Source organism: Eumetopias jubatus, unplaced genomic scaffold (assembly GCF_037043125.1).
Source record: "Eumetopias jubatus isolate StellerSeaLion01/CBP00866 unplaced genomic scaffold, mEumJub1_p1.0 scaffold_12, whole genome shotgun sequence".
NCBI classification, from domain to species: domain Eukaryota; kingdom Metazoa; phylum Chordata; class Mammalia; order Carnivora; family Otariidae; genus Eumetopias; species Eumetopias jubatus.
The window spans coordinates 18,747,296-18,759,909 of NW_028274818.1; the positions used below are offsets into that span (position 1 = coordinate 18,747,296).

At 32.6% G+C, this 12,614-nt stretch overlaps 1 protein-coding gene across 2 annotated transcripts in view; it reads right to left on the bottom strand.

Annotated features, from left to right (window-relative positions):
• BRINP3 (BMP/retinoic acid inducible neural specific 3) overlaps nt 1-12,614 on the bottom strand; it is a 364,729-nt gene that overhangs the window by 126,733 nt on the left and 225,382 nt on the right. For both annotated transcript variants that reach the window (XM_028104768.2, XM_028104769.2), the window contains one exon: nt 2,304-2,409. In XM_028104768.2, coding sequence (XP_027960569.1) covers nt 2,304-2,409 — 106 coding nt within the window. The remainder of the gene's footprint in view (nt 1-2,303; nt 2,410-12,614) is intronic.

The following is a 12,614-nucleotide window of genomic DNA, read 5'->3' on the forward strand; positions in this document are numbered from 1 at the left end:
GAATCATTCACATCTCAGTTTCTGGAAATTTTACCAAAAAGTTATTACCAAGACTCAATAAATGACTTTTCATTACTCCTTTACCTTTTCACTCAGAAGTACCTTGTTTGATATGTTAAATTCATAAAGGGTTGAAAACATTGGAATATTATTAATCTCAAAACATATTTTCTAATACTTCCTTAAAAGTTACTTTTTTCATATATATTACATATGTCATCAATAATTTGGAGTTGTAGATACACCTTTTTCAATTTTTGAACTGTTTATTTGTAATCTGGTTGGCAAAACAGATCTCAAGGTCAAAGAAACAGGCGACTCTAGCTTACTCACTGCCAGAATATATTTGATTTCATTTTTTTAAGTCGGAATGAACATACTATGTGCATCTCTTTGACATCTCATTTCTGAATGTTAATTCTAATATAGTTAAATCAAGGAGTTTTGTTCTGAATTTCTTGCTTAATGTTTTTACTTTTAATAATTCTTATTGATGCTTTCTTTGCTCTGATGAAATTCTACTTTGAGACACCAATGTTTCCAATTGCCACATACAGTGACCTAAAATCTTTTATACCCTTCATGTATCATGGTAACATTGATCCAGAATCTAATGCTTTGCATTTTTCTTTTTAAGTGGAGAAGGGCTGCTATTAAAGGTGGGGTTGAAAACGTGACTCAACATAAATACTTAGACTATTATATATATAGATGAAGTTTAAGAAAGAACACATGGGAAGTTGAGGAGTCTGATATTGATTTCCTGAGATTATCTTTGGAAAGGTCTTTGTACCACAGGTATATAAATAAAATTGTAATAGACAATTGAAAATATAAGCCTAGAAAATAGAAAAAGAGAAAAAAATAGACGTGCAGATATCTGCGTTACTTACATAAATTGAAAAAAATAGACACAATAATTATTCAAAAGAAAAGTGTTGCTTCACTTATTCCTATGTTAGTTTTTTTCAAGATATATAGGAGATTGAGCTTTGTTTTTATAATATAATATTCTGAAAACTAAGCACAGTGCTTCACAAACAGTAAAAATTAAAAAATCATGCTAAAAATTTTAATAAATCAATTAAATAAGCATCTTTTTGATATAAAGATTCTTTATCCTTTTTGATGAATCTTAATATTCTGAGGGCAAGTTGATCCATACATTTAAAAAGGAGTAAGTAATAGAGAATTACAAGTAATATTGGTAGAATGCATTTGTTTAAATTAGAAACAATATTTCAATAACTTTAAATCTAAGATTGATAATGAGAAATTAGATGGCATTTAAACTTTAAATTTTTAAGTACTTCCTTTGTGATTTGTATACAATTCAAAATAGATGAGATTTATTATTTATCATAAATTTAAATAACCCAGAGCTTTTACATTTTTCAAAATCGAAAAGTTGAGGTAAAATGTCAGAATTTCTGGAACTTTTAAACATTCTTATGTAAAACCGAATAATGTAAATGCAGCTCTAACTTACACAATTAAAAAAGGTAGACAAGAGAAACGGTAGACTAGAAAAGAATAACAAAATTATCCCTTTGATCAGTCACCTTAGCTTAGACAATGTGTCCTCAAAGATTTTTCTGAACTCCTTCAACTAGTACATGTTTAAACGTGTATTCATAACCTTTCGTACCTATATGAATAAGTAAGTACACACACCAATAACCTATTTGGGGGCAGTATATATCTGTTGCAAGTTATTTAAAAATCCTCTATTGAACTATCTAACAAAATATAGGAATAGAAAAAAAGATAAATTATTGCCATTATCACATAATCCGTCTTTATAATGGGAATATAAATATTTTGTTAATATATTCTCAAATATGTTTCTATCAGAGGATAAACGCAGTTCTAGCTATCATATTAGGTTATATTTAAAATGTCAGCAGTTCATGCTACTGTGTACAAAAGTATGGTTACAACTTTTACTAGAATCTCAGGAAAACGTCAAAACCCAGACAGACCAATGAAAAAACTGCTACATATTGAGAAAATGATTACTCTACGGAAGTAAAAATATTATCACGATACATTTTCAATTACTATAGATTACTGATTTTAAGAAGTAAAGTGAATTTTGACATTTCCTTTATACGGTCTAGAATGTTAGTATCAGTTAAAAATTAGGAAGTCAGTCTTTTATGAGAATTTTAATAGCCTAGTACTGCATATACAGCTTGTTTACAACAACAAAATCAACAAGATGAAGAAGAAGAAAAAAGAAATCACAACTGGATAATTGTTATCCAGACTGATAGAGAATTAATGAAATTTTAGCCACATACCTTGCAACTGAATCTTATTCTCAGGACTCTGAACCAGAACAGAACTGACAGAATCTAGGTTGTCATAGTTACTGCAGCCAAGAGGACCAGTCCGTGTTTCTGTTACCTGACAAACAAAACATCAACTTTATTATATAAATCAGAGTTTACCATGTTCTTTTGGCTCAATGTAGTTGTCACACACTGATATTATATGTCTGATGGTAAACATCACTGAAAGGCCTAGGATCTGATACATACCAACAGTACACACCCCTAAGCACAGAGAAGACAAATAACTCCCTTTTTCTTCAATTCCATTTTCTTCCCTTTGGCCAGGCATAAATCTTTTCAGAAAATAACAGAAGCCCTCTTTGGTCAAAAGCATCACTCACCTAAGGTCATTGATTTTACCCAAAATATGACAAGGCCATGCTCCTTTAGATAGAGAGCAAGTTTTGACTCATATGACAATTGTTTTTTGTTTGTTCATTTTTCCTCAATAAATCAGACCTATCTGTCAGGCTTCTGTCTAAAAATGGATTTTATTATTTTATTCTCCTTAAAAATCTATAGTTTTCCTGTCTTACATGGTGCCATCAAAGTCCAAACTCTTCTGCTTGGCTTCCATCTGTTCCATTTCTCCCCAACGGGCATAAATTCCTGTCCAGCTGGACATTCTTAATCCTATGCCTTTGCTTATACAACATCTTCCTTACAACATCCTCCATCTTTATCCCTCTTTTCTCCTATTTGACTAATTGATTTTATCTATCCTCAAGATGAAGCACATTTTCAAACATCCACACAAAGTATTCCTTAATGACTTTCACTTGTATTTTTCTCCATTTTTATAAAGTAGTTTGTAGTGCTCAGTTTTAGCACTTAAGTATGGAGTCACATATTGAGGACTGATATTTCCAATGGGTGTCTTGGGGAGTATAATATGAGAAGATGAGGAGTTTAGTCAATTATGGGAGACTGGAAGTTTATCCTCAGTATGACTTAAAAAAAACATATTTTAAAGCAGGGGAATATTGTAGTGATCTTTGTATTTTAAAAAGATACTCTCCACTCAACAACTAGAATGTTTTGCAAAAAATAATTCAGATAATTTCATTTCACCATTCACAACTCCACAGTGGTCTTCCATCTTACTGAGGGTAAAAGCCAGAGCCCTCCCTAGAACTAAAAAAAGTCACATTATCCAATTATCCCTGTTACTTCTCTGAACTCATTCCCTCTCCTCTTCTCCTAGTTTACTCTGCCCCAAGCACACTAGTTCTTTGCTGTTCCTTGACCATATTAGTTATCTTCCTGCCTCAGGATTTCTGACGTGCTGTTCCTGTGTCTGGAATGCTCTTCCTCAAAATATTTTTAAGCTCACTTTTTCACTTCTTCCAGGTTTTTGTTCAAATGTCATTCTCTTAGGACTCTTTGGACTAACCTATTTTAAATGAATATACCTCCCCATACTTCCCTCCTTCAACCATTATTTCTTTTCCTCCTTACTTTGTTCTACTTTTTCCACAGTAGTTATCAGCTTCTAACATGTTGTATAATTTACTCATTTATCATGATTACTGCTGACACTTCTCATTGGAATGCAAGCTCCACAAAGTGCAGGAAATACTGCCTATTTTGTTCACGATAGTATCCACATCACATATTAGGTTCTTGTATAAGCCCATGGGCATTAACTAGGAGAAAGAGAAGGAGACAGTTTATTTTTTTATTTTTTTAAAGATTTTATTTATTTATTTGAGAAAGAGAGAGAGTGAGAGAGAGAGCCCAAGAGGGGGTAGGGTCAGAGGGAGAAGCAGACTCCCTGCCGAGCAGGGAGCCAGATGCGGGACTTGATCCCGGGATTCCGGGATCATGACCTGAGCCGAAGGCTGTCGCTTAACCAACTGAGTCACCCAGGCACCCAAGAAGGAAACAGTTTAAAGGGAAATCATAACAAAGAAGACATTGAGGCCATTTTCTAGATGATAAGGGCCTGAAGGAAGCAGTGGCAATAAGATTTATCTGAAGAAGATGGACTATGAAAAACAGATCTGGTAAGATTATGAAACACTGAAAATATACACAATGGAGAGAGGGAAAGCAACTGAGGTTTCTAGCATAAGTGATAACAATAAGATATGTTGCAACTAAGCTCCACTGTGGAGAACATGTAAGAGAGCTTGGCTTTGAGCATTCTGACTCTTAAAGGAATTAACATTCTCCACTGGAAACATCCAGTAGAACAAGTGACCCTGCCGATCTATTTCTTAGAATTTATGTCAAAGATGGAATCACTAACGTGGGAGTCAGAAACTTATAGGTAATAATCAAAGACAAAAGGATGGATATGTCAGCTGAGATGCACTGAGTGAATGTGTAATTTGTATCATGACAACTCTATCGTAGTTTGTAAATAACAAGTTGTTTAGAATAATGAATATTGACTATGGGTGCATAGCAAAAGTTGAGAATGCAGTTTATCATGGGCAAGGCAATACTTTTCCCCTAACATTACACCAAATTGTATACTCCCTACCACTGTTCTCTCATGGTGATACTGACCATCCCTTATTTTGTTCAGGGGAAATCATTTCTAATGTTGATATATATAACTTAAATGTATGTATGTGTGTATAAATGATATTTAAATATAAATGTTTATTAACAAAAGTGTAAAAAGAGGATTAAAGGCATCAAAGGAAATACTTAGGGTTTAAGGTAATTTAAATCTTCATGTTGTCCTATCAAGTAGTCTAACTATTGTCCCTTAATACACACAAACAGACACACACCACAATCATATAAACAAACTCCAGTATTTGTAATTTTAAGGGAAATTTTAAAATAAAATTGGCTTCAGGCACACACTTATTGACATGTGAGGTCTGGGAAAATGGAAGGCAATCTTCTAACCTTTGAAAGAGGATAAATAGTAGTAAGTCCATCTCTGTACAGACCTTCAGTTATATTAAGTTACTGTGTTATTGAGAATCAATGCAGGAAATTTAAATGATGAGCTTATTAATTTAGAGGCTTGAATCTATCTCTCTATCTCTCTATCTCTCTATCTATCCAGATTGCTTTAATCTGGCACCTTTCACAATATACAATAAAAAAATCTATCATGTCCTATATATAATTTTATTTTTTCTTTATCATTTGCAACTGAATTCACTGATAATTGTCTGATTTAATATAAAAATTCACAAACTCTAGCACAGTCAATAATGCAAACCCCTTAATTTCAATTGCTTTATATTTAAGGCCCCTATATGTCTTACTAGCATCAGCACTAATAAATACATCCACACTTATTTGGTTTTTTCGATACTAATGAAAAATGAAAAGAAAATAATAAAAGCCAATTTATTGTACAAACATTTCAATAGACATGTTAACTCTACCAAAAATGTAGTTGTGCCACAGACAGCTTGAACTTTTGTTCATCAGCTGGTAGACGAATATCTGACATAGAGGTTTTCATATATAATGTAAGAAATAAAGACTGACTCAATAGATAAACATAAAAATGAATAAGGCTGACAACAATTCAGTACTGACAGCATTCAGTGTTTTGGGAATTGGTGTATCAAATAAGAAACCAATTGTTATTTATTTATTTTATTCATCTATTGGAAGGAGGATGTTGAAAGCAAGGGAATGTAGTCTTTAGGATCCCAAAATGATGCCCTTTCTGAGGTGTTACTGTAGTTTATGGTTGGGTCTGAGCACCATGAGGAAAATTACATGTCCTTGAGGGCCTGGGAAGCTGAGGGACCTGTGTGGAGTCCGCAAACATGGAAGATAGGATCCAACCAGCTATAGAAAGTAAAATCGAAACTTCAAGATCTATTAAGGACAAATTTGTCTTCAAAATATAACAGATGTGTTCTTTCCTTCTATAACTGACTTATCAGAGAGGAGGGGCACTTGGGTGGCCCAGTCGGTTAAGTGTCTGCCTTCAGCTCAGGTCATGATTCCAGGGTCCTGGGATTGAGCCCCAAGTCAGGCTCCCTGCTCAGTGGGGAGCCTGCTTCTCCTCTCTTCCCCGCTCATGCTCTCTCTGTCTCTCTCTCTCAAATAAATAAATAAAATCTTAAAAAATATATATCAGAGAGAATAAAAGATCCTTTCAACTTTTCCTATATTGTTTCTATATTGTTTCATTAAACTATTGCCTAATATTTTCACAGTTGGAAAATTTTACACAGTGTAAAAGAAAAATGCGTAGCCTTCCTAATTCAAAGAGATGCCTTGCAGTAATTATATTAACAGATAGTATAGGTTCAAGTTTATTTAGAGAAAATAAAATGGTACAAATAATTCACTTGGAAATAAGCAATCTTTATGATTTTCTATCAAATTTCCCTACAGTCTTACATATTCTAAAGATGATATAATGCCACAGCAATGCACTGGAGTTATGAAAATAATTCAGCGAGAACTAGTTGAAGAAAAACTATCTGAAGCAAAAACACTTTTTTAAATATTAAAACAGTGAAGCAAGTGGGACAAAAGAAGAGCCAACAAACAGAAAAACATAACACATTTCTAAATGAAAATAGTACTATTAAAGAGTCCATCATCTTCACACTCAGACATTATATATTTAAAATATTTGCAGTCAAAATCATCGTAATGTTACATAATTTGAAGAAAATAGACTAAAATAAACGTGTTCTGGTCACTATCCTAGCTCCACCGCTTACTATAGGGGAACATATTTAAACTTCAAGGTTCTATTGGGTGGAATGGCTAAAATTCTCTTACAGCCTAGTGTGGTTGGGAAACAAAAATGAGATAATCTATGAAAAGTGCTTACCACAGGCCTGGCCCACAGTAATTATTTCAAGGCAAATGTAAGGTATGTGTAAATGTTTACTATTAAAAGCAAAGGTACAATAATATCTCAGCTCTTGGAAACTTACTGGAATTACCCATATCCCACCTCTCAATCAAGGTTACAAGATCATAATACTTCTTCTGTTATCAGTGCTGAATGTTAACACTTTTCTTTGTAGATAGAGAAAAGGGGCCTGAATTTTAAGCCATCCTAAGTCAAACTCACCTGTGAATGAAACTAAGTAGAAGTTTTTTTTAAGATTTCATTTATGATGTATGTATGTATGTATTTATTTATTTTTAAGAGAAAGAGTGAGAGAGAGAGAGAGAAAGCATGCATGAGCAGACAGAGGGAGAGGGAGAATGAGAAGTAAGCTCCCCACTGAGCAGGGAACCAGGCAGACACTCAACTGACTGAGCCACCCAGGCCCCCAAAACTACACAGAAGTTTTGTACAAGATCATATCAACGTGCAATTAGAGCACAATATAGTAAGAATAACCCACAACAAGACTAAGCTAGAAATAGTGATATTAGAAAAAATAGGCAGTTCAATTACACAAAAATCGCAAGAACAACAACTAGAGTGAAAATAGGAAAAGTTTTCTCATCTGTAGTACAGAAGACAAAGAGTCTCTCAAAACAAGTATGATTATATGAGAAAATTTTTATCCATGTTGAGTGAAAAAAGTGAAAGAAAATGTATATATACTTTGTAAAATTATACACACACACATCCATTATATATAGCTGTTGAACCTGATATTACTCTAGACTTTTTCAAAATGAAACAGAGTATTAGTTTACCATTTTGACTAAACCGATTATTGTTTATCAACAACTCAATAAAATCCATGATCATATGAATAGTATATCTCTTCTTGCAAATCTATAAATGCACATTTTTTAAAAAAGCTTGTAATGTTCCCGGAAACTTTATCTGGAATAAATAGGAAGACTTTTTTTTTACCTCTTAAACTACAAAAAAGACAAGAATATGTTTATTCTCCATTACAATGACTTGTCATCTATGAACTATTTATTGATCATGCAAGAAGAAAAAAATATAGAATGGCATTATCCTTGTTTGTCCTAATGTGTCATTTTTAATGACAAATTAATAAATATTTATCTTGGAAATTCAAGCAATGAAATAAAACTACTTTTCTCTGCTGTTATCACATATTTACCCACTTCTGTTTACCAGACATGAAACGAGGAGCAACTGCTGTTCAAGACCATCTTTTATTCATAGGCTAAATTTTCATGTACTTTACAGCTCTTTTATAGCTCTTTTCTCCTAATTTTTTAAAAAAAATTCATTTACTTCAAAGTTATATTAGAGTATATTGAAGTAGTTTATGAATCATTTTGTATCACCATTGATTATGCATATGAAACAATAGAATATTGATAAGTACAGTGTAGCTCATTTACAAAGTTGTGCCTAGAGTTATTAAAAAATCCAATGCAATTCATTTTTAACGATCTTAAAAAGTTATATTTATATTGTTTTCTTTCAAGGCCACACTTATGACTATTCTATAATCTAAAAGGTAAACACATGATAACTCAATCTTCCACTAGGAACAAACTTAAGCATCCTTATTTTCATTTTTATTTTGTTGAGTACGTATAATTCAAAAAACACCCTTATTTCACACTTATTTATAAAAAGCAATTAGTCTTTTCCTCATAAACTCATGTATGAGTAGCAATAAAAAGCACTATTTCCCAAGGGTAGAAAATTGTTTGAGGGAATAAATATACTAAGAATTAGGAGATTATCCCTCTCAAGATATCTTAATATTATGATCCCTTATCTTACCATAAAGTTTTATTTATGTTTTATTATGGTATTTATAAAATTACACTCCTCTGTTTACATTATTTACTAATTTAATTATAAACTCTCTTTCATAATTGCACACAGTACTTGACACATGGTAAGAATTCAATAATTCCAAGCAAAGTTGGTGGGTAAATGTCTTATTTTTTGTTAGAAAAAACAAAAGAATACTTAAGTTGATTTATTAAAGTTTTCTGAGAACCTCTTGAAGAAAATGCAGCAGGGCCAGCATATATAAAGTTTTAGAGCTATCGGGAGTCTTAGAAATCATCCAGCCTCAGCATTTCATTACACAAATGAGCTGTCTGGAGCCCATGGAGGTTATAGAGTTAGCTTGGTATCATGTCAGTAAAATTAGAGCTGGAACTGGGTCTGAAACCTCCTGACTCATCAATCAAATACCCATTCTGAATCTCATACTGGCTTTTCAAGCTCTATATGTAAGCTTTTTAAAGCTCTGCTTGCCTTGATCAATCTAATTCCTTCTTCCTCTCCCTTTCACTCTCTCTCTCTAGCAATATAGTTACAATAAATAACAATTTAACTGGTCTAGATTGATGTAGAGATCAGTTAGAATGGTGTAATATCTTGGGTCCTTCTCATGAACAATAAATATTGCCATGAATGTACTGGTTAATATAAGTTTGATCGAAGGCCAAATGAATTACCTTTTATTCTTCTTTTTGAATTACCTTTTATTCTAAATATTAATTTATTAATGACTTGAAATATAACTTCCCACATATTCTTAAATTACTCTACATTAGACGTTTAAATAATAAAATACAAGTGTTGGTTAATTTTTATTATGTCCTAATATAGGATCTTTTATAATTATATATGGTTAAAGCTATCAAACTAACAAAAACCTTTAGAAAAAGCTTATACTAAATGTATATATATAAATACATAAATTTATATATAGTATAATATATGTTGTAGTCAAAAATATATGATAATTATATAATAATAGGATACTAAAACATAATTTTATATGTATAACTATATGTTTTTAGATATATAAGTCATAATTATATAATAATTCTGTCATATTTGTCATTTATGATATATAATTATATGACATATGTGATACTTGATTATAAATTTTACATAATAATTAGCAATTACATACATGTATCATTTCTGTTTTTTCAAATGTGAATACTGAGTTTATTTATTTATTTATTTATTTATTTATTTAATATTTTATTTATTTATTTGACAGAGACACAGAGAGAGAGGGAACACAAGCAGGGGGAGCGGGAACGGGAGAAGAAGGCTTCCCACAGAGCAGGGAGCCCGATGCAGGGCTCGATCCCAGGACCCTGGGAACGTGACCTGAGCCAAAGGCAGACACCTAATGAATGAGCCACCCAGGCACCCCCAAATGTGAATACTGAGTTTAAAGATACTTTTACTATTTATTTTTTTCTTCTGTCAGTCATTAATTCGTATTTTACCACTTTACTGAGCATTTAACATCAAACTACAATTCAATGTAGTCTGAGTTGTTTATCATGCTGCAATATTTCTGGGGTTTAATATTTAATTGGGAAATGAATTTTCAAATGTATTGGTAATTACAAAAAGCATATGAAATGTTCATATTGGAGTAAGATATTCTGGTAGCAAGGACTTCATTTATTTTTGAAATTGCTTTATTACTTATAGTAAGTTTCGCGGGAAAAGTATAAATTCATATGCAAAATGCTCTGTCAAGTGAAAAATACATGAGTGTATCAATACTAAATTTAATTGCATCTTCACACAATAATACACATTACACTTAGTCCATTACACACAATTAATATCATGATTTAAAATATATTTGACATTGTCAATATTTCTTGAACCTGCTCTAACCATTTAATAGAAGTTTAAAATAGTACATGATGTATAATCAATGCCCAGATGACTCATATCTTTACATGAAAAGCAGAAACACGAATCAAATACAAATTCAATGTAAAGGAGCAAACACCATCGTTGAATTATTTATCTATGCAAATGACTTTATGCTGAAAACTATTTCTCCTAATTCTATTCCCCATAACTTCAATAAATAACACACTTTTAAGTATTAGAATCATCCATTTATAGGACTGCATTTTTTCTTTTTTTCTTCTATTATGTTATGTTAATCACCTTACATTATATCATTAGTTTTTGGTGTAGTGTTCCATGATTCATTGTTTGTGCATAACACCCAGTGCTCCATGCAGAACGTGCCCTCTTTCATACCCATCACCAGGCTAACCCATCCCCCCACCCCCTCCCCTCTAGAACCCTCAGTTTGTTTTTCAGAGTCCATAGTCTCTCATGGTTCATCTCCCCCTCCGATTTCCCCCCCTTCATTCTTCCCCTCCTGCTATCTTCTTCCTTTTTTTTTTTTTAACATATAATGTATTATTGGTTTCAGAGGTACAGGTCTGTGATTCAACAGTCTTACACAGTTCACAGCGCTCACCATAGCACATACACTCCCCAATGTCTATCACCCAGCCACCCTATCCCTCCCACCCCCCACCACTCCAGCAACCCTCAGTTTGTTTCTCAAAGTCCATAGTCTCTCATGGATTGCATTTTTAAAAGCTATCTGGAGTTTATTCCTTAGGGGAAGCAGTGATACTTGAAACATGAGGATAAAATGTATGATTATAAACAACAATATGATAAAACAATCATAAAGCATGTACAAAATAAACAATAGAACAATGAAGTATAAAATGTAAGAGATGAGGCACAACGTAGGTCAAAACATAGCATGTGAAATAAACTATTAAGCTGTGAAGAGAGTAATATAAAAGACAGGGCACACATTTTATTTAGGAACAAAAGAGAGTCTGTCTTCTTGGAGAGCAATTGCTTCAGTGCAGTTTTCACTTTACTTGCCACCATGAGTCCAGGCAGGCCTATAATGACTGACTGATTTTTTCATACCCTATAAATTACTCTCCATCAAAATCAGACACAAGCGCCCACATGTAAACCTGTTGAGAGAGACTATATGTCCTTTGAGCACACATTAAAAACAAAATTACACACGAGGCTAGAAAAAAGAAATTTTCTCATATTCTTAAAGTGTCTATTCAGTTTGATGTGGAATAAGGTAAACTGGATACAATTTAGTCACAACAAGGTTGCCAAATAATATCAGGACTCTTTTGTGCTCAAACCATGGTTACCATGGAATTTCAATATGTGGCACTTGATTGGTCTTGGAGAGGCCAAATCTATAAGCTCACTCCTTACAGATGCTGTTTTGACTTATTTCTTAAATAACGCAGACCTAAAAATCACAGCAATTGGAAGAAACTATATAGCAAAAAAGGTTTTCCTTAGGTTCCTGACTATATATATATATATATATATATATATATATATATATATATATATATATAGAAAATTGACACTTTCCTAAAAGCTACATTTATGGTAGCTATAACTGATCAGGTTACATAAATGGTAACCTTGTACTTCATTATCTGAAGGAATATTGTTATTGCCCTAGAGTTGGCTTAGAGTTTTCTGAGGTATTCAATATTAATAATAATAAAAAAAAAGTGAAGTGAAGTTTCACTGCCACAGGGCAGTGACAAACAACAAACAGATTGTGACCTGGTTCAGGGCCGTGA